The 23,511-nt window shown below is 33.5% G+C and overlaps 4 protein-coding genes across 9 annotated transcripts; all 4 read left to right on the top strand.

Moving 5' to 3' along the window:
• On the top strand, positions 1-1,620 carry LOC116778368 (uncharacterized). The gene has a single exon (XM_061525769.1). The coding sequence runs from the start codon at positions 144-146 to the stop codon at positions 1,065-1,067; it is 924 nt and encodes a 307-aa protein (XP_061381753.1). The 5' UTR covers positions 1-143; the 3' UTR covers positions 1,068-1,620.
• A 1,101-nt stretch (positions 1,621-2,721) lies between these two features.
• On the top strand, positions 2,722-7,050 carry LOC116778367 (zinc finger protein 667-like). 2 transcript variants are annotated; one of them, XM_061525890.1, is made up of 9 exons: positions 2,722-2,927; positions 3,254-3,322; positions 3,771-4,190; positions 4,428-4,624; positions 4,785-4,892; positions 5,188-5,328; positions 5,602-5,713; positions 6,323-6,427; positions 6,495-7,050. In XM_061525890.1, exons 1-9 carry the CDS (start codon positions 2,793-2,795, stop codon positions 6,630-6,632), a joined length of 1,425 nt encoding a protein of 474 aa, XP_061381874.1. In that variant the 5' UTR covers positions 2,722-2,792; the 3' UTR covers positions 6,633-7,050. The 2 variants fall into 2 exon arrangements, with proteins under 2 accessions (XP_061381874.1, XP_061381873.1); XM_061525889.1 differs by having other exon boundaries at positions 3,203-3,322.
• Positions 7,051-7,409: 359 nt separating this feature from the next.
• Positions 7,410-11,984, top strand: LOC116778365 (zinc finger protein 846-like). 5 transcript variants are annotated; one of them, XM_061525887.1, is made up of 9 exons: positions 7,410-7,550; positions 8,713-8,832; positions 9,075-9,205; positions 9,659-9,845; positions 10,112-10,317; positions 10,479-10,595; positions 10,882-10,983; positions 11,137-11,242; positions 11,812-11,984. In XM_061525887.1, the coding sequence occupies exons 1-9, from the start codon at positions 7,425-7,427 to the stop codon at positions 11,884-11,886; spliced, it is 1,170 nt and encodes a 389-aa protein (XP_061381871.1). In that variant the 5' UTR covers positions 7,410-7,424; the 3' UTR covers positions 11,887-11,984. The 5 variants fall into 5 exon arrangements, with proteins under 5 accessions (XP_061381871.1, XP_061381870.1, XP_061381868.1 ...); XM_061525886.1 differs by having other exon boundaries at positions 10,879-10,983; XM_061525884.1 differs by having other exon boundaries at positions 10,789-10,983; positions 11,812-11,976.
• A 3,038-nt stretch (positions 11,985-15,022) lies between these two features.
• On the top strand, positions 15,023-22,981 carry LOC116778364 (solute carrier family 2, facilitated glucose transporter member 1-like). Its single transcript, XM_061525942.1, has 12 exons — positions 15,023-15,194; positions 17,749-17,847; positions 18,179-18,336; positions 18,661-18,771; positions 19,246-19,333; positions 19,583-19,793; positions 19,879-19,937; positions 20,433-20,634; positions 21,104-21,240; positions 21,466-21,568; positions 22,200-22,300; positions 22,763-22,981. The coding sequence occupies exons 1-12, from the start codon at positions 15,189-15,191 to the stop codon at positions 22,898-22,900; spliced, it is 1,413 nt and encodes a 470-aa protein (XP_061381926.1). The 5' UTR covers positions 15,023-15,188; the 3' UTR covers positions 22,901-22,981.
• Positions 22,982-23,511: the final 530 nt, after the last annotated feature.

Below are 23,511 nucleotides of genomic sequence, written 5' to 3'. Positions count from 1 at the left end.
GCAACACTAAACGAGATTTCATAATGGCGGACACTGCTTGCCAAGCTAATTTTTGTAATCGTAAATATAAACAAGGATTATATTGAATACATTCACTTATATAGTAGTATTAGTTGTTATCATAACTTAGAACATATGGGGCTATGGAGAGTCACCTGCATGATGTAAATATAGTACATAATGTGAAACTAGATCCCCATTTACACGATGTCCAAGTTTCTCATATAAAAATGGATTCTCATTTAATGCATGAGGCGGTCCCTCACAACATAAAGATGGATATGCACGACGGTTCGCACAACGTTAAACTTGACCTCCACGAAGTTCCTATATCACATAACATCAAAATGGACGGTCACGTTCACGAGGTGCCAGTCACACACATAGGTCATATGAACCAAAACAATCAGTTACAACAACAGAACGTCACACAAAACGTGGAGACGGAACCGGAGAATCTGCTGAAGCCGCGAATGGAGAAGAAAAAGAAAGAAGCCATCGACGGACAAGCTAGAGAAATAATTTACAAAGTTATCAAGTTCTTTGAGAGTGAAAAACAGAACAGAGGTTACGCGTTCCCGGTTGAAAATGTAGTTAAAAGGGCCTGTGCGGCCACCGGCCTGTCTGAGAGCACTATAAAGAGGATTAAACGGGAAGGTATCAGAGCTGAGGCGACACACACAAAAATGGCTGGCCCGAAGAAGAAGAGAGTCCGGAAAACTAAAGTCCAACTGGATTATTTCCAACTGTGTGCGCTACGAGGCATTGTTAACAGCTACAGTATGAGAAAAGAGGTACCTACCTTAGGCAAAATACTAACAGCGGCCAAACACGAACTGAATTACAGAGGTGGCAAGGAATCTCTCAGGCTAATATTACTAAACAAGCTAGGTATTAAGTTTAAGAAGTGCGAAAAGAAAAATAAAAAACCTCCGGAGCCCAATCAGGGGGCGGCAATTCAGCCGATGCCAAATGTTATGTCACATTTGCCAATGCAGCAAATGAAACCAGAGAACCAATGTATTTATAGCAATATGATGCCCCAGGTGCCCCCCGTCTCATATTGAGTTTCCTATACGGTAATTGTACATAGTAGAATATGAATTAAGTATAAAATGTTTGGTCTCAACTATTGTCTATAGTTTGAAAATGCAGTGCATATTGTTGTGATATATTATTTTTTCATGAAAACACAAATGAGTGTTGAGAGAAGAGGTTTTATATTTTATTTAATTGACCATGTCTCTGTTATGAATATGCCATAACAATAATTGTACATATAAGAAAATGACTGTAAATTAGACTTACATTCATCATGATTGAAGCAGATAATAAACTGATAGTTTAAAATTAAATCATTATTTTCAATAGTTTTATTATTAAATATGTTTTTCATCGTCGAACTTATTGATATTTAGAAAAGATTGGAAAAAAAGAATTACGAAATACCTGTCAAAATATTGACATTTCAGTTCCCGCCATTTTTTTTAAATAAAAGCGTAAGTCGATAGGAAATTTAGATGTATATTGAATCATTATATTAATGATAGATTAGACCTATTGATATAAGGCTGAGTATTGTAACAATATAAATAATAAAGAGATACATTTTTAATATTATTATTGTGTTATTTGTATTTTGATGTAGTTTATGATTAAAGCTTTTTAGATAGTGAAGAAAGTATGTAAGAAAAGTATTTCTTGATGGATGAGATTTTAATTAATACAAATATTCGTATATTTAAATATTCTGCGGAGAACCTTGTTTCTAAAATAAAATAAAGTTAGCCAGGATATTTTATGGTTAGCCATAATAAATAGTCGGACTAATGAAGGAAGAAAAGCTGATTACGAAAACGGCATGACGCCTTCATTGTGAAAACAAAAACTTACGTATAAGCCATTACCAAGACGCAATATTTAATAAACAACTTTGCTACATGCTATAGTGCTTTTATAAATAGTTTGACATCATTATTTATTGATTCGTAATCAGGAAATACCTTGAGTGTACATACATTGGTACAAGTAGTGACTCTATATCAGATAATCGTTAAAAAGGTGTCGTATTTCAGACTACGCTTTATTCAGGAATGGGCAAAAGAATTATAGGATTGATTAACCGCAAATGGGGTTAGAACTTCCATTACTTTCAAACCCTGTACGACATACAACTGTAAATACTACTTAATTCTTATCTTCAGAGAAGGAAAACAGAGTATTAAAGTGTAAAGGTAATTGGTAAATTGTTTTTAAGCAACAATATTTATCTTTTAAAACAAATCCATCATTGAAACGAAACTTCTCAGCATTCCATGGATTTACCGTGAGGGTGCAGGATGCCGGGTCTTTACTAGTTTGTAAGCTTCGGGAATTTGTAATATTGTCATGATTCTTTTTATGGCATTTTTGTTCCCAAAAAAAGTTATTTTATTGGTATAGATATTTTTGTTTTACTTTTAAAACATAAAATACAAAATATTTTTATAATTTAAAAATAATACATATAAAATTACACGGTTGCTAGATATTATCTGCTTCTTGTGGCTTGAATTTTTATAGCTTTAATATTATAAGATAATAAATTACTTATTTTAATCACCGGTATAGTATTTTTATTTGTATTCAGAGCGTTTAATTTGATAAACTTTAAAACATTTTTCCAGATACTGGAAGCTAAACCAATTTTTAAAAATACGTAATGTCAAGTGATATCAAAGTCAAAGTTTGTATTATCAATACAGTCATAACTTGAATTGTTTTTTAAAAAATAACATGTTAAGTTTATAATAATGGCTGCTATAAAATTGGAAAAGAATAATATAATTTGTCACGGATGTTTGAGTGTGGATCGTTCATTGCTACCGATTAAAAAAAATATGGATCTCTATTTTATTTTGTTGGGAAATCAACAATTTTATTCTGGTGTAAGTTTTATATTGAGCTTAAATGGATATAATAATTTTTTTCTATAATAAATATTTGTTTAGATAATTTCATATAAATTAAGACTAAATACCTAATTATAATGTCAGAAAATAAAGACGAAGGAACATAATATCTTTAAATTATTCAGCCATATACAATTAATAATTTTATTTCGAAATCCCATATATAAAGAGTCATTTAAAATGTTTAATTTTTATTATATGTTTATATATTTATGTTTTTTCATCAAACAGTTAATTATTTCCCTTCATAGGATGTAACCGGCCCTGTTTATATGTGTTTTGAGTGCAGATCGCTGTTACAGAAAGTTGGAATGTTCCGGCAAAGGCTTCAGAGAGCTCAGGATATGTTTTCTAAGATGTTATTGAATTGGGTGTGTTGAGATATATTTTAGCCCTTGTTAAAATGATAAAGAATTAAATTTTTAAATCTTAATATATATATTTGCAAAACGTAATATTAAATTCCTAATTAATAGATATATATATATATATCTTTCAATCCTTTAAACAAATTATTTATCTTGCATATATTTGGGAATGCCGATAGACACTTTCATGTCATATTGTGAAGAGTTACTCCAAAGTAATCATTAATTAGAAATATAAATATGAGTTATATTCAAAAGCATAGTTTAATAGAATTGTATGAAAATTATAAATTCTTGGAAGGCATTTGTATGACATATCTTTATACTATGTATAATTGTGTTTAATCTAACTGAATACCTTACAAAATACATACTTTCAATTGTTTACAACGATAATAATATTTAAAGGGTGACATAAAATTCATCTTAATATTATATTCTATTCCCTCAGACACCAGGTAAAACGTTATCACAATTGTCCATAAGCAAAAATATAGATTATGACCTGACATGTACCGAGAATGACAACGATAGCAAAATAAAAATAGAATTAAACGATTCGGGCAATGATTACAACGAGACAATAGTTAAGGAGGAATTAGATGATACGTTAAATTATAACGGAATAGGTAATATTGATATCGGGTTGAAGAAAATCAGGAGTGTAAGGAGAAAGTGCAAGATAAGTGATACTAGATTTACCGATGATGAGAAGGAGAGTCTGGTTGTGCCGTTTTTGATCAAACTCAATGACGTTTTTGCATTACCCAAGAAGAGGAACGGCGTCCATTACAAGAATATGTTGGCGACATGTAGTAAATATATTGGTAATTTGGCCGAAGTTAGGAGAAATGATCTTGAAAGAGTTGGGGTAATTATAATTTGTACATACATATAAAAGAATTTTTGTTTGCGAATGTTTTTATGTAAGAGAATATAACTTACTAACTAACTTATTTACTCTTGGGTTAATTCAAAGTTTTTTTTTTAAATTTAATTTAAAATAAATTTAAACAAGTATAACTGTTAAGATTTAATATAGGGTAGGCGTAAAAAAAATACTACTTATAAAGGACGTTATATGTGCTAATGTCACAACTTATTCCAGCCAAATCTCGAATGCACAGACTGTGGTGCACAGATCACAGACCGGGATATGATGGCGCACTGGGACGAGCACAGAGTACACCTGCACAGATGCAACCTCTGTGACGTCATCTCCAGGTCAAGGAAGGAGATCATACAGCACATAACAGAAGTGCACACCAAGGTTTACACCTGCAAGGAATGCGGGATTAAATGCTGGTGATTATTATATTTAGTCAATACTATTAGTCGGTACACAGTAACTGAATTTGTAAATTAACTGGAATTTCATATATCGAGGGTTTAGGGTAAAGTCCCGCTGTGGTTTAATTCTCATCTTAACTAATCGATCTAATCTCCTGCATATTTTTTGTTTCAGGAAATTGCAGGAGTTCAATAAACATTACCGGAACTTCCACAAATACTTCGTGTGTGATCATTGTGATAAAAAGTTCTATAGCAAGTCTGTCATTGAGAGGCATATCAGGTATTTTACAAGTTATGATGTATGTGTGTATGTTTGTTACAATTAACTACTGGATAGAGTTAAATAAAACTTTACCAATATATATATATGAATAAAACATAGTATATAATGTATCCTCAGTCCGTGTAGTTCCCGGGAACACTTCGTGACAGTTGTATTGTGTGAAGTAACGTGACACTGACGATAGATGGCGCTGACTGTTTGTTCACATTTATATTACATTAAAAACATTCGCGTATCTTTAAACATAATTTCGATGGCATTAGGGTTTGTTAATAATGTTATTATCCGACAGATGTCGTCACCTCCGCCCCCCGCCGCCGGAGCCCCCGGAGCAAGCGTACTGTGTGGAGTGCGACCGAGTATTCCCAAGCCAGCAGATGTACAGGAGACACCTGAGGACAGCCGCCGCTCATCGACCGCCTAAAAACACCAAGTAACTTAGTGAACCGGCGTTGGTGACGTCACTGCTGACATGATGTGATGTCACAGCTACGAACGTAGCAGTCGAGTTAAATCGTGACGTCACGGCTGCTGCCGTGGTGTCGTGACTTCCGCACTTCTGTTTTGACATATAGTCTGTGACGTCATCATCAGACCTGTTAATACTATAGCCTGTGACATGATCTCTCCGATATAACCTGTGCTGTTTGATCATGTTTGATTGTTAATCTGTGTTGAGTGACGTCATACCCCCCCCCCTCCCCAGGGTGCCGTGCCCGGACTGCGGGAAGACGTTTAGCAGAAAAGTGTACATGAACAATCACCACAAGCAGGTCCACAGGCGGGACTCGCCGCACTACTGCAGGGACTGTGACAAGGTAAACCTCGCCTGATTGATGGCTGGTTGACCCATGATTGACGAATGAGTGATTGAAGATACAGGAAGTGAGCAACGATAGATTGAACGAAGTACTTATAAAATATAGAATTTAATCGAATTCACATAATTTGTAGAAATGTAAACTCATATAGATATTCATATAAAGAATCTCCCTCTCCCTCTCTCTCTCTCGTCTTGTTCTCATCTCTGAGGGACGCGATCCTGTCGGGAGCTCGCCACCACAGCTATCCAGGTTCCGATCTCAGCCAGGTGGATCTTGGCCTACATCGGCCGAGCATGATAGGGAACCTTAATTTTTAAAGTCGATTATCAAGTTTAAACTGTCAGTGTTATAGTTGCTAATGATTACTCGTACTAAGTGCTATAGTGAGTTATTATAGCGTAAGAATAATGTATAACTTAAGAAATTACAGATATGAGATGATAGTAATTACTAAATGTGTAGACAGACAGATTTTGCACGCGTTTCGCCGGTACAGATTTTAGTCAGCCAAATAGTGATACAGCTTTCGACAGTCCTTGTATAATAGATGAGTAGGATTTCCTTATATTTATGACACAATTATGTTTGTCCTATGTATATTAGTACTTCATCAACGGCTACGCAATCCGCACCCACGTTAAATTCGTCCACGAGAAGAGCGAGAAACCCAAGAACAAGATCTGCGACATCTGCCAGCGCGGCTTCCACGTGAGTGACGTCACATCCGCCAATATACAAACACATGTACAGGAAGTGACGCGAGTAATATTTGCAGACCAATCGCGTGCTGTCAAACCACCGCCGCACTCACACTGGCGAGAGGCCGTACTGCTGTGAACACTGTGGGGCGGCGTTCGCTCAGCTACAGGCTAGGAAGACTCACGAGAGGACGCAGCACAGGGCGGCACAGTAGACACACACACACTATGATAAAGACAATAATAAATTGTGCAAGGGTGTATGTACACAGAGAAATTGATACAAACACACACACATACAAACAATATTATTAATAATAATAGTGTAAGACAATAATGACGTACATTGGTATCTGGTGAGACACACACAAACACACAAATATTGCATATTATTAACTACACACATGTATATATATATATATGGAATATAACACACACATATATCTTAAATATTTTTTATTTGTATCATTTTCTGATATTGCAACAAAAAATTGAAATTTTTGACAATAATAAAATTAAAGATGGCGTCATTCAAGATAAGAAAAAACAGAGGATAAGAACAGTAACATTATTGTATATAGAGTAAAAATGATAGTTTTGCTCAATAAATCCTGGACCTTTTTGGTGTTTCAATATTAATTCTCTCTTAACATTAAATCGCCTATACTTCGGAGGTTCAAAACTACTGAATAAAAAAAAAACGTGTTTGAACGAAATTTAGGTAAATATGTGCTTTTATTTATTTCTGTATTAAGTCTGGCTTAATAATAAAATACGTTGTGCTTTTTAAAGTTTCGTAATCAATAGAGAGCAATTGACCATAATTATTTACAATGTAACATTCGTTGATTAAAATTTATTTTTTTAATTTAATGTACAGATATTTTGATATTTTATTAGGGAATATTTAGATTCGTGGTGATTATGCAAAAATTACTGGATCAATTTTAATGAAACTACAGCTATGTAGCTCATGTGTGTGTATGAAGTGATGTGCCACACGATAGATGTCGCTACTGGTTCACATATATATATATTATATTGAGACGAAACTTCTCATCAATTCATGGATTCGTCGTGCGGGTGCCGGGTCTATTGCTGGGAGAGGAGCTCCTGGGACTTGCGACCCAGATGTAAGTTTAAGGGGCCCCTAAATAACGCGTCTATAACACACTTCCACACACAATTCCAAAGTCCACGTAAAATTGCACGAATAATATAGTATATATTTAATCAGATAAAATTTAATTATAACGAAGTGTCACATTAATGTAGTTATGCATTTAAGGATATTAAAAAAATATTTTTAAATTTACCTTTTGCAACAGAAAAGTCTGTACTTGTAACGTAACACCAAAAAATTTTCGATTTATAAAAATCATATTCTGTCACATATTTGATGAATATAGTTGGCTTAAGTTTAATTCAGAGCTAATTTTACTTTAAAAAAAAACAACCGTCTAAATAGAGATTAATATCAAAATGAATGTAAAAAATAATAAAATATATAATTTTATTACTTTAATTACAAAACACGACTGACTTTTCAAAGAAAATAATTAAAACAGTACGACTTCTTAGTTAATCACTGGTTTATTTCCAATTTCACAAAGTAATGCACAATTACATCTAAAAAGGCTCTTTATATAATCTCTCCTCCCCTCTCCTCTCCTCTCCTCACCTCTCCTCACCACACCTCTCCCCTTCTCGATACATCACACCACTCCACACCTCGCCCGCCGCCAACTCGCCTCTTAGTCAATACAGCTCCTCTTATTTTTTGTTACAATTTATATAATCAATATATATATATATATATATATATATATGTATATGGCTTTATTAAAAATTAAGTGGAACGCATCAAATAAAAATACTTTTATAATCTGTGTTTTGAAGTATCAACTGTCATTATTTTGTTTACAAACAACTCGATCTCAAACCGTTTTATGGTGGACAAATGCCTTGGAATTTGCTTTAAAATACAATTAAATATTTAATTTTGAAACAAAGATGAGTTTAACGAAAGAAAATACGTGTAATATATGTTTAAGCCAGACCCAAGTGTTCAAATACGACGTTAGTGAAGACGAAATATTGTCCCAAATACCTTTGCTAAAGGTTGTTTTTTTTTTTAATTTTAAGATTAAAGTTTATGTTATAGAGCCAATATTTGAAGAAGGAGTTTTATTAATATTGCTATTACTGCTACGTTTAGTACTTATACGTTCATATACATTTTGCTTTAGTAAAAAACTGTTAATTATCCATACTAATGAAAATTTCCTTACACAGAATTTAGAGCTCAATTCACTATGTTCGTGGTGTGAAGCGACTTTAAAAAAAATATCGTCATTTTTAAATCTAGTACAAGAATCGCAGAGGATTCTCAATAATCCTGAAGAAATCGGATCGGTAAATGTCTTAAAAATTCCTTATGATTAATTTAATACTGGTACTACTATATTGACTTTTGTCTAAATCTATTGTTACTATCATGGATCATATAAAATTATACATAGTATCTATTATCTATGGTGTATAATGAACAATATATTTTTTTATTTATAATCTACAATTGACCAAAGAGTTTTATGGCTGAATGTTGCATTATAGACAATTTATTTTTCTGCATAAATATTTTTTTTATTTCACAGATTAAACGTAATCATCCTTTGATACATACAAATGAATTTGACGTACCCGCCTTCAATGAAGTCTACCTTCAGGACGGGGTTTATGAGGATTACTATAGTGAAAACAAGTCCGACAAAAATATTAAAAAAAGGTAACCATTGTTTCTTTTATAGAAAATTTATAATTTAAAGCTGTATGTAGAGAATTAATACAATTAATATTGTAAATGGGAAAGTATGAGAGTGTGTATGTTTGTTTGTTTGTTTTTCTATTACACAAAAACTACTAAATCTATTTTAATGAAACTTTAATAATGAAGCTTGTGTATCAGAATGACATAGACTAAATTATCCTAGGATTCCATATAGTTCCGTTGGGATCAGGAGATAGCACTTGCTTTGTGTATGATGTCATTGATAGACCACAGTTGGAGACCACATACCTATTGTTTAATCATGTAGAAAAAGTCTCAAGCAAAAACTAGTATATAAATTATTTTATAAGAATATATATGAAGTTATTGGCAAAATTTTTTTTACTACTCCTATTCATATAATAATTCGTTATCGAAGCCAAAAATTATAATAATTTAATAAATCCCTAGAAGGATGAGGCCCAAGCAGTCAATGCAATTTACAGTGAAACATCTATCATTGGATGAACAGAGAGAGGAGATTGAATTGAAGAAGGGGTCGCCGGAATATACAGAAAGGAATTATAAATGCAAGGACTGTGGTCTTGGCTTTATCAGTGAAGATGTCTTCGAAGAGCACATCGTGAAGCATTCAGAGGTATGTCAGGACATAACAGCTCATACGACACACTTCAAACAAAACAATATTGTCAGAAATAGATAAAAGAATTGAAGTTATAATTATTTATAAATATTAATAAAAATATGTTAATTTAGTAATATATTTTCTTACCTGTTATGTATTATAAACTTATAAATTTCAATTTCTGCTAGATGCAAATGAGTTACATTTTGCCGCCATTTTTGACAGCTGTCACTCACATTGTCATATATGTAATATGTACAAATTGAGTTTTCTTACAGTCAAATGGCGCGAATATGTGCGATGTGTGCACATTACGATTCAAATCAAAGACGGTATTGACACAACACAAACTACTACACTCCCGCGTGTTTGTCTGTAATAAATGTGGTGTTCATATAAAAAAGTGGTCTCACGCTCTCACACACAGACACAAGTGTTGGGACGTTTGTGTATCTGTGTGCGTGTATTGTAAGAAAGTGTTCAAGTGAGTTTTTTTTTTAGCCTAATAAGGCAATGAATGTTATTCAGAGATAGTTTTTTTTTATGTAATGCAAAAAATTGATTACATTATTATATAATAAATTTGTATTCTGTTTTATTTCATACTCGATTTCTACATATCTTTATAATATTTATTTATTATAGCAATAAAAACTCCTTGGATGTTCATATAAGAGGGGTTCATAAGAATATTAAGAAATACGTTTGTGTCGAATGCAAACGACTTTTCGGTACAAAACAACGTCTGCGGGTGCATATGAGGTAAATTTACGGCTGGACCGATATTGATAAAAGCATTATGAAAAAATTTATTAATGGTATGTTGATGTTTGTTAATCTTTCCATTTTTAATTATAGTATAATAACGAGTACTGAGGCAACTTTAAGTAAAAATATGAAAATATTTTTTTTTATGCTGAAAATTACATTTATAAAACAAGTTTCCACTTCTCAGATCACACACTGGCTCTAAACCTTTCGTGTGTGACTGCGGTCGTAAATTCACGACTAAATCGAATCTAAAGTCCCATCAAAACGTGCACAGCAGTTCCAGAGAACATTACTGCGTTGAGTGCAACAGATATTACAAGACTGAGAGGGGCTTGAAGAAACATTATAAGGACACGTTGAAGCACGGGGGAGATGGCGCGTATGTATGATTGATTGATTGAACCGACTTGGAAATAAGAGGTTTTATATATATTTAAAACCTCTTATTTCCATAAAATATTCCAGTTTTCTTGTCGTTCTGGCAGGGTGAGAGTGTCAGCACTTTACCAAAATGATGTATATATATTCCCAGGGTTCCTCGCTCTCAGTGTGATGATAAATTTCATTCGGAGACCGCTGTCAGCTCGCATGTTCGAGTCAGACACTCCACGGAGTATACCTGCGGTGTGTGTAACAAGGTAACCGTTCGTTCAACGTTCATTCATCATTCAAATATCGTTCGTTCATTCCATTTTACACTTCTTGAAATAAAATAAATCAATTAATGACATAATTAAATTTAAATGTTTGTGTTAGGCGCCATTTTAAGTGAAGGCCGTAGTGAAGGCTTTAAAGGCTTGTTTTTCTTTCTTATGTTAATTTTTTTGTCTTATTATTATTATCTATTATACTAACATAGTTGTAAGAGTTCGTTTTTTATAACTAACAAATGGACTGTAAATTGTCTCAAATAAACAAATTATTATTATTTTTTTTTTGATCTGCGGAATCTTAATGTACTATATCCGTTCGTTATAGATAAGCATTATGCTTACCACGTGTCTCGCAACGGCGTACTACAAACAGAGCGTTTACAGCTTTTAATCAATAAATCTTCTCATATATAGTATTGGCGTAGGTTACTGAATGATTCGATAAACGCTTCGTGTGTAGTGTAATGAAAACACGTGTTAAGCGTACAGGTTTGAATACGAGAAGTCTCATATACTAATATTAATTATTGTGTATGTCTGTCTGTTTGTTACAGAATTATTCAAGCAACTCTAATCTTAGGAAACATCTCCGCAGCGTGCACAACCTGACAGATATAGATATTGCGTAATAAATAATATGAAAAAAAAATAATTATTTTTTATTTCATCTTCAAAGAAATTTATCAAAATTAATTCATTATCCTCTTATTTTTTATCTGCATAGTATATTCGCGCGAATTTTTGACAGATGGTGTCACAATTGCTGTGTCTAGAATATTTTATGCAAATATTACGAGTTTTTAAATACATAATATCAAATGAACTTGTTATTTTTTTATATAAAAAAATTCTATAAAACTATGATGTAACCATTTTATTATTTAATTAATGACGTGTGAAAGTGTGATCTCTCTAGTTTTTGTCTGTGACTTCGTCCGTTCTTATTTCGGATATATGCATAAAGAGAACAGTGTTAGGTATAGTGTGTTAAAAGTTAATATATATGTTCCCCAACAGTCAGCGCCATCTATCGTCTGTGTTTCGTTACTTTATACAATACAACCGTTATGAAGCGTTCCAGCGGGAACTTAACAAAATTCCCCGATATCTTATAACCTAAGTCGTGGTGGCCTGGAGGTTAAAGACCCGCCTCTCACGTGAGGGCGCGGGTTCGGAACCTGGCAAGTACCAACGTGATCTCTACCGAGTCATATGTACTTTCTAAGAGTATTTAGACACCACGGACGGACGGTGAAGGAAGACATCGTGAGGAAACCTGGACTTATAGTTTCAAATTATAAGATTGAAATCGCCAACCCGTCTTGAGCAAACGTGGTGATTATTGCTCTAACCTTCTCCATGTGAGAAGATGCCTTTGCTCAGCAGTGGGCTCCGATAGGCTGATGATGATGATATCTTATTCTATTGTCTTAGCTACATCACCGAAAAGTTTCATCAAATTCCGTTCAGTGTATTTCACGTGGAATGCCAACAGACGTCCACACATCCTCAAACTATCATATAACATCAGTGGGATATAAAATTATTGTAATCTATACGTATAATAAACTGGGTAACTCCCAATTTTGAGAGCACCACAACCACAAACTAACCGTCCTTATTCCCGTAATTCGGATAATACCAAATAATTTTCAATTCCAATTTGAATGAACGCATTTCCTACTTCCCAGTTACGTGTGTGTTGTGCAATGACAAATAACAAGGGCAGACATTTAATGTTGCTGGAGTAGATCTCGGTGTTGATTGCTTCTCGCGTGGTTAGTTATACGTCGCTCTTTCCCGGGTTAGCAGTTCCAGAAGTCACGCGCCGGACGGGTCAACTTTCAACATAGTTTACCCGGAAGCTTTGAGTTTAAGTATCTTCGTTCCATAGGTACTTAAGGCTCACGTGAAAGTGATCTCAACAATATTAGCAATACATTAACTTAATAACAAACGAGGAGTTACACGCTGACGGAGTCTCGAGCCCAGTTATTAATAAAAATATTTTGCGGTTCCTTACATTTTTCAACAGTATTGTGGATTGACGTATATTGCCGTACTAAAATACGAAAGTTAATCTGTCCGTTACATCAAAACTACTGAACCGTGAGGAAGGACGTGTAATACTTCTTACTAAAAACAGAAGCTAGTATTATATAATGTACTATAATGTGCGGAGATACATTAATGAAAATCTCCAAACTATCTGTGTGTAGTTTAACTCATACTAAGTACAAATATCGATATAGTAAAAAAATGTAAATGACTGATTATATATATATTCAACCTTGGCTTGTTGTCGGTGAGAATGACCTTCTTATCGTCGCCTTTCATAACGTTACGCTGATATTCTAAATTAGAATTATTAGGAAATAAAATGCAAACAAAAAATATATATATTCTTCCGATCTCGTATTGAGTAAAACCTCTTTGGATATAATATTAATGTTATTCCCTTTAAAGCTTGATAACAAAGTGCCTTGTAATATAAAGGTGAGTTGGGAAATATTTTTAAACTATTATAATATATTATATTATAATATATATTTATTGTTCTATTTCAGAATCGACACGTCTGTCTTCAGTATGTCTTAGCACATTTTCCATCACACTAAATACACAGCGTCCTTGTTTCATTCAATAACCTACGTAATACTATAGTTGAGAAGATTTATGAATGAAAAGCTGTTTACTCTCCGTTTGTAGTGTGACGATTCAAACTCGGAGTAAGCGTACAGGTTCCTTCCAAGATATATATATATTTTACACCTGAACATAAAATAATATTCCATAAAGTTAGAACTTGCGCTTAATGAAGCGCTTGCCCTTAAATAACAAGCGACACAAAATGTACAAAGCAAGAGAAAATGTTGTTAAGAATTACGTATAAATAATATAGACTGTATAGACGTAGACGAGTTTAGCACGGGCTAGCATCGGAAAACGAAACACCGACAGTTTAAAGTTAAGCTGTAAACTGGAAATTATGTTTAGTAATTCGTGGTAAGAGCCCCCATTAAGTAAATGTCATTACATACAAGAAAAATAAACACCATAAGTACTAAACTAATAGTTAAATAAATAGAAGTGTGGCAAAATATTAAGGAACCATTTTATTTCATAACAATGAAGTTAATTTTCGTATTTGTACAACTTACGAATGTTATTTTAGTACGTCTGACGTCAGCGGCGGGCCCCCGACACACCTCCCTCGTTACAATGCAGCGCTGGAGCGCTTTATATTATTATTATGCGAGTGTTAAAACGTAATACCGCTTTTTTATTACAAAGATAAAGATTATTTAAAATAATTTTGTATTTTTTTACGCTTTTCTTCATCTCGAGTGTTCTTTCAGTTAAATTTATTAGTTTAAGTTATATAAATCTCTTTTCCGCATTTAACAGACTCTGTCTTAACTAACATACTAGGCTTCTTAAATGTAACCAAAGAACATTATGAATAATTAAGGATAATAAACAATATTTAATAATTCCCCGCATGACGAAATTACTGGAATTATCCTGTATGCGTTCATATAAGAAATTTCCCAATGTGGTTAGCTGTAAAAAGCGAATGTGATACTAGCGCTACAGCGCTGCAAATGCTCAAGTTACCGGAAACTGAGCAAAGTAAACCTTTGATAATTTAATAAATTTTATACCTTATGCAATGTTGCTTAAGATCATTATCGTGTAACGAAGTCTGAGTGCTTTACAAAAAACATCCTCAACCGGTTTCCGTGACGTCACTGGTCGCACAAGCTTCATTTGAAATTCGAATAACTTACTGGCACACGTCGCAGACAGTCGTGTAGGAATAATAAAAAGAAAATGACATAAAACCTCAGTGAAGTGTCGGGTTCAAATAAACAGTCGGTGTAGTGAAGTTTTCGAACGTTATTTGGAATTTGAAAGCTGAATCTCTATTATGGCGGTAAATATTTTTTTTTTATCTTCACATTTATTTGTTCAGCCGGTTGTAATTTCGGCATGTATATTGAAATATTTAATTTGAAAATATTTTTTACTTTTACTACACATATGTACTAACTGTACATTCATTTATTTTTTTAATTGAAAATTATGTCATTACTCATTACACTTTATTTCATGGCTGAATGACTAAGGAATTTTATATATAAATAATTCATTTTTTTTATCGAGTCGAGCTAAGGTCAGATACAGTCTATTGAAAATTGTTATTTATCACGCACTATAAGACAATACAAACAAATGAAAAGTTTGTTACGAGAGCACGCTATCCTTCCAAGAATCCGTAGCCGTTGTTATAACTGTGCATAACCCGTTTAAAGATAGACAATCTCGGACCATGGAGGTCTCATACATGACTTACTTCTTGGAGAACTAAAAAAGTAATCGACCGTGAAGGTTTCATGCTGACATCACATTTACATTCTAATATTAATTTATTATAACATTAAATATTTATTAATTGTTTTACATAAATCTGGATTGATTTAAATTTATTAAGTTCCGCTCTAAATATCGCAGACCGGATGTGTAGACATAATTAAAGCAATATTGTTTTATGAAATAACAAAACTTGCCAGTTTATATTATTGATTTAATTAATATTTCTATTACATTTAATCCGTTAAAAACCTCCTTTTTAACAGCTATCTTTCCTTTTTAATAGCACCGAGCGATAGCCGCCATATTTTGAAGATAACATAGTAATGAACTTTGGCTGTCAAATAATAGTAATTAATTATGAACCTTCCCATAAGTATAGATTATTGTACACAATGATCGTGTGTGTCCCGTTTGAGAGAGGTTTTGTATTTTTGTTAAGTATCCTCTGATTGTGAAGTCAGTAATGAAATCAATTTAAAATTATATTGTTTAAAAACGCGATAGGACATTAATAGTTCCACAGATAATGTTTTTGTGGCTCTTTAAAACAATTTTTTTTTTAATGTTTTGAAAGTATTTTGGTGTTCACCTGTCAATAATTCCACTATAATATTTAAATAATTTTTGATATATATTTAGCGTGTGATGCGTTGTATTGCTGTAAAGGTAAATATTAATATTGTTAATCACAGATAATTAATATAAATTATGTATATTTTAAATTTCCTTTCTGTAAACAAAAATAATAAAATTATTCCGCTATTCGAACTCTGAGGTCGCCCTTAATGTTTTCCATACATATTTATATTAATCGAATAAAATAAAAATATGTCGGAATATTGATTATGTATTAATACCCCTACCATCGGTGTGATGCGCGAACTAAAAACAGATAGTTTGCAGTTTTTTTTTATATTACTACGTCAATGCTATCATGTGTGTTAATATATATTTAGCTTGTATTATGTAATAGTGATTGATAGATTTAAGAACTCCATATTAAATAAACTTGACAGTTAAATGAGACCCGAATACGCCATGTTGTTTATATCTCGGATACGGCTCCAACGGTTTTGATGAAATTTTGTAAATAAAAGGATTCGTGGATGAAAAATCAATTTATCTAGATTTTAATTTCAGAAAATATTGTTTTATCCGTTTTTCAGACCATGAAAATAGACTATAACTAAACTTTTAGCGACACAGTGACTAAGTTAAAGCTACTTGACAGTAGATGGCGTTGTTGGCAGTACTTATAAAAGATCTTAAGAGAGACTTGTCTATATAATCTAGCTGCACTAAAGCACTCGTCTTAAGTACTTGAACAAACTATCGTAAGATTATAAGATTTTTGTCTGTTTGTTACTTTATGTCTTCGGTAAATTCGATACAAAAAAGGTCAGACTAGAAAAAAATAAATATTTTTGTTTCATTTACAATTCGTCTGTCAATTTTTTTTTTATTAATCTATAATAATAGAATAAGTAACACATTATAATATAATAAACGGGTTAAAGTGAAATGTGTTATTTTAATATAAATTTTAATATAACTAAAGAGTCGTAATGGTTGACCTTTACTGTCAGTGTAAAAGGAATAATAAAAAATATTTAGACGAAGGTCATATTTTAAACAAACAACAACAACAATATATTATATATAAATAACTAAAATAACGGATGGAAATAACGATAATTGATCCGTGTGTTGAAAATTTGTTCGACAATTCAGCAGGAGATCTAGAATGTTATAATACAAAGCAAAATATATACTGAATAGAGTTATTAATAATATATAGAAACGTCTTCATCTAATATAGAGTTATTAAAGTTTTAAGATGCCACTATCTCTATAAGCACCGCGTGTTCCGTTTGTCTTTTTTCAGTCATATACATATTTGTTAATTGTCAAACAAAATCGACATATTTAATGTTTAATTGTGGCACAGCTAATATATAATATTATGAATTTTTTTTTTATCTGTACACATAAATTTTATAGACATTTTAATTTAAGACTCCCTTATAGTATAGAAACAAAAATATGTATATTCAAAAATTACTGTAAGTTTTAATATATTATATTTATTTATAGAGAATTTATTTTTCTTTCAGAATATGAATTCGCGTTTAATATTTGCGATTGTGTCGTCGGCGTGTTGGTCTGCCTTCCAACACGGATACAACACGGGCGTCTTGAACACGCCGCAATATGTGAGTTATTTTAACAATCAAATGCTCACTCCTTCACAGCTTCAGAATTATAGATAATATTTTTTTATTATCGCATTAAACGTGGACATTATTGATTTATAACAGAGGTGGCTGTTTGACAGAACTGAAATATTTTATTTCTTAAGGACACATTTAATCTTTCATTAACTATTTACCATTTTTATTGTTTCGTTTCAATAATGTTTAGATAAATTTATGTACACCGCCATCTGTCGGTAGGTTTCCCTATAATTTAAAATAAATTGCTTTATTGTGCACAGCGCCATCTATCGTCGTAATTGTCAAACTGTCTTACAAAATCTTGTCGCAGGTAATGACGAAATGGTTGAGCGAGGATGTGCTTTCGACGTCCAACTCTACTTTGGAGGTCACCGACCCCAAGGTGAACACCGTGTGGTCGGTGGTGGTCTCGATATACTGCGTGGGTGGCATGATAGGAGGCACCATCACCGGATTCGTGGCGGACAGGTGAGGGCTACTATGAAACAAAACGAGACTACCCTCTCTTAGTATAAGAATAATACGAACTTTATTAAGTTGTGTGATAAGTTCGCTGATGACTTCGATAAACAACATTATTATATAAGTTACACGTAAACCCACACAATAATGTCTATATATGTTGAAGTGTTTATAGAGCCTCTGTTAGTATTCTGAACGTACTGTATATTTTTTGGATATGGCTTTAATATAACCACGTTGATATTAGTAAAATATCTTTTATAGAGCATTATCAATTAATGAGAAGAATAAAATTATTAATTGACTTTTATTCGCGTTATTTATTGACAGATTCGGCAGAAAAGGCGGTTTGCTGCTCAATAACATCCTGGTTTTTGTCGCGGTGGGTCTGGAAGCGTTTTCCAAGATGGCGTCCTCAGTGGAGATGCTGATACTGGGACGGTGAGTTGAAATATTTTATTATATGTATATTAAATCGTATGAGTTAATCATAAATAATCAGATCTTAAAATATTAGAACCGTTTTGTTGTATATTAATGTATGAATATTTATTTTCTTAATGTTTTATCTCATGGAACACGCGAAACGTGAGTAACACACACGTGAGTTATTTTTTGCGTTATTTGAGTAACAATTTGCGTTACTGTCACTTCAAAAACCGAATCATTTCTGTGACCAGGACACATGAACCAATTAAATTTTTTGATAAACTTGTTTAATACTTAAAATAGTTTTCAACTAAAATATTCAATACATTAACAGAGAGACAAACTCACATGTACGTGTCCTGAAGTTAATTGCACTTTTCTTACTATAATTTTTGACATGTCGGTAAAGTACTTTTTCATATTCTCACAGATAAATCTTATTTTGTATGTAAATGTATATTCCTCAAACGTTCTCGTGTCCAACAGTCTGGTGATCGGCGTCAACAACGGCCTGAACGCCGGCCTCGCTCCGATGTATCTCTCAGAGATATCGCCGGTCTCTCTCAGAGGATCGGTGAGTTATATTTTTGTAATGAAATTATTGATATACTTAAAAAATTAAGTCTTATTACTTTAAGTTAAACAAATAGCAAAACGCTGAAGAAAATATAGTGTAAAATTATTTGTTTGCTAATAATTAAAATTAAATATTGTAAAGAATTTAATCGTGTGTCGTGTCAGTCCTTATTCTGGTACTTCATCTCATTCAGTACCTTAGTTCAGACTTCAGATCATTCTATATATGGCGTCTCTTCTTCATCAGATCGGAACAGTCTACCAGTTGGTGATCACGATGTCAATTCTGTTGTCTCAAGTGCTGGGTCTGAACTCAGTGCTGGGGACCGATAGCTGGCCCTGGCTGCTGGCTGTGCCTCTCATCCCGGCTGTGCTTCAATGCTGCATGCTGAGAATGTGCCCTGAATCACCGAAATATCTTTTACTTAACAAGGGCGCGGAGTTGAGGGCGCAAAGAGGTATATTAAATCTTAACTTTATATATATATTTTTAATTTTTCCGTTGATTTATTATATATATCTGTTGTATCTCTTTTCAACCAGCTCTCAACTACTTGAGAGGTGACGTCGCCGTTCACGGTGAGATGGAAGAAATGCGTCAGGTGAGTAAACTCTGTCGGTAACAATTACTCATTGTTCCGATGAAGCGAAACATGAGTAACTATTTGTGATGTAACATCCTTGGGTTTTGCCGCAAATATGAGAATTAACAATGACTGTGAATGTTGTGAAATTTAATAAATATTATACCGGTTTGTTTTTCTTCGATATAGACATGATTCTTTTTAGTAACCATTACTTTAAAATGCTAGACTTAGACGTTTTATATGTTCAGTTTTGGTTGTGTATCTTTTATGAAGGTTGTTTAAAATTTTGAATCTTTACGGAGGTAGTTAAGGAAATTTATATCGGATTAAAATAATAGTTACATAGTTATTATTAATTTAAATTAATTTAAACCACGCACATGACAAGTAACACCAACCAGCGACTCGCTGTTTTAATAACACCTTCATTTCTCTCAAAAAATCACCAAAACTGTTCTAGTATAGTGTAAGGCTCCAGTCGCTATCGGCGCGTCTTGTGTACTGTTCTAGGAAGCGGAGAAGAACAAAGTGAGCAAGAAGGTGACTCTCCGCGAGCTGTTCCGTGACCGCAGCCTCCGCCGGCCGCTGCTGGTGGCGGTGGTGGCGATGGTGGCTCAACAGTTCTCTGGAATCAACGTCGTTATATTTTTCTCCACTGAAATCTTCACAGCCGCCAACCTGAGTCCCACTCAGAGCCAGTACGCCACTCTGGGTAAGAAAAAAATATTGAACAGCCATTGTAGGTAGATTAATTTAAATCTATTAAAAGTCTTTTTGTTGTCAATATATTACATCATCAATATTTCAGTCGTTTTACGAAAAAAAAAAATCTTTCAAAGATTGAAATGTTTTTTGAAGTCCGTTTAAAAATATCTTAATAACAATAAGATTATTATGACTGACAGACGAGAGATACATTATAATAACACATAGTATATAATGTATCCTTCAGTCCGTCTTCCCGGGGACACTTTATGACAGGTGTATTGTGTGAAGTAACGCGACACGCGATAGATGGCGCTGACGGTTGGCTCACGTATATAATATTAAACACATCTGTTTCTTTTATAACGTAATTCCAAAATGCCAAAGCGGAGTTGCTGGTAAAGGCTCATCATTATAATCATTAATTTAATTGTTACAAGTAGAAAGTCTGTAACACATGTCCGTAAACCATCAAGGTATGGGTGCTATGAACGTGGTGATGACCGTGGTGTCCCTGATGCTGGTGGAGATCGCGGGTCGGAAGACCTTACTCCTGGCGGGCTTCTCTGGCATGTTCCTGTGTACTGTGGGGCTCTGCGTCGCCAGTCTATATGTAAATACGTATAAAATATATAAATTTGTCAGTTGTACCCTTGGAGTGATCACTCAATATATATATATGTATATATATATCCTTATGTTTGTATATAAACTCTAACGCGCAACTCCCATACGATGCAGCTCATTTATCTTTTGTGAAGATTTCATTAAAATGGATACAGCAAATTAATTTCTTTGGCATCTGTCTCACTCACAACAACCTCGCCTCTGTCGCCAGACTACCCACATCTGGGTGTCGTATCTGTGCATCGCGCTGGTGATATTGTTCGTGGTCACGTTCGCTGCGGGTCCCGGCTCCATACCCTGGTTCCTCGTGACCGGTGAGTTCCACATTCAGTATTACAGCTCACCACGACTCAGAGGAAACGCAGTACATACCTGACGTGTCCGATTGTTCATTAATAAGTTGATACTACCATAAATAAGATTTTTTAGCGAATTTTGTGATTAAAAATGTGATATCACTTGGGGTAAGGGCACAGAAAGGAATACAGAAAACTTGGACATATTTTATCAACAGTCTTAATTTTTAATTTACACTTATTATTGTCCTTTTTTGGTAGAATGATTGTTTGTAAATAATATATTTAATTCTGCATTTTTTTCGCACTAATACTGATGACCGCGTTAGTTTTACACAGAAACAATAAAATAAACTTATAATATAGTATGGATCACCAACGTTTCGTTTTTGCATTAATCATGTTACAAATTAATTTCGTCTGCTCTTATCGCTGTGGGTAGTTGAGTATTCACACCGTCAATCTCCAACTACCCACAGCTATAAGAACATTATATACGTTTAGTGCGTAAACATTTTCTGTATAAATATAACTAAATTTTGTCAAAATTATCACTGAACAATATCTCTTTATCTTGTGTACATTATAACTATAATACTTACCGAGTCCCTTTAGATCTTAACGTCTGTTTAATGTCCGCTCGTTCCAGAGCTGTTCAACCAGTCGTCTCGCCCCGCGGCTTCGTCTGTCGCCGTCACTGTAAACTGGACGGCCAACTTCATCGTCGGCCTCAGTTATTTGCCGCTGGCCGTGAGTTCAACTTAAACTTGTATATTATATAGCAGCCATTGACAAACTTTGACTGATACTGTTGTGTTATATATCACGGAGGCAATTTGTCGGTTCTCGAATCAGTTAGTTCATCATTATTTGATTTATTTACTTTAATACTATGGACGAAGATTTGGGAGTGAAATACACGAAACTGTGAAGTTTGATGATGGAGACGTATGGTAAGGTTGTATCTTAAGGTTTGTTCAGGAGCCTGTAAATATACGGGATATAAGTGTCTGATTGTTTTTAAATTTATACAAAGTAGTACATCCCTAATTATAACGGAGAATAATTATATAATAAGAAATATTCATCACGAGCGGGATTCGAACCTGTGACCCGACACATTGCTTGCCGTGACTTTAACAATTGCGCTAACGTGTCATGGCCTGAGGTGGTGAATGAAGCGTTCTGTATACATATCCGCTCTTCCTCCAGTCCGTTCTGAAGTCCAACACCTTCGCCATCTTCGCCGTGCTTCAGTTCATCTTCATCATCTTCATCGCGGCCAAGGTCCCGGAGACGAAGAACAAAACCATCGAAGAAATAACGGCCATGTTCAGACAACAGCTGTAGTTATTGGCTTTAATATAGCTGTTACCTCCGAGCTCTGTTTGCTTAACACAAGTTTGTATTACACTACATACGCAACGTTTCCCGTCTCATGTAATCCGTTAATAGTATAAAGTGAGTAGATTTATGAATTAAAAACTATTAACGCTCCGTATGTAGTGAGGTTGCGAACTCGTGCTAAGCGTGTTTATGTATTTTTCGATATTTAACGGTTTTTTTTTTGTAAAATCCATTCGTTTTTGTTCTGATATTTTTCAAAATCAATCATACTAGTTTGTGTGTTGTAGAGACCCTTAGACGCTACGAATCCTTTAAATTTTACGTATTGAAACAAATTTTATTTTTAGATGTAGATGATAAATATAATTTCCTATTAGAATTTTTTTATTAAAATGACATAAAATACGATAAATTCTATGTTTGATAAATTTTAAGAATACTCTTCGTTTCTACGTTAGATGTAAATTAATTTATAAGTTTTCACTGTAAGGGACTTGCCTTAATATTTATGTGAACCTGAGTAAGTATACGTTATTTTGTTAGTTTTAAAAAAATAAAACTGTATTTTAAAGTGTTCTTTTCTATTATATCCCTGATTCATAAGATGAACCCTA

The sequence above is a fragment of the Danaus plexippus genome, chromosome 31 (assembly GCF_018135715.1).
Source record: "Danaus plexippus chromosome 31, MEX_DaPlex, whole genome shotgun sequence".
Lineage (NCBI taxonomy): Eukaryota > Metazoa > Arthropoda > Insecta > Lepidoptera > Nymphalidae > Danaus > Danaus plexippus.
Note: the sequence above shows the minus strand (reverse complement) of the source record. Positions and strands in the feature narration are given on the sequence as shown.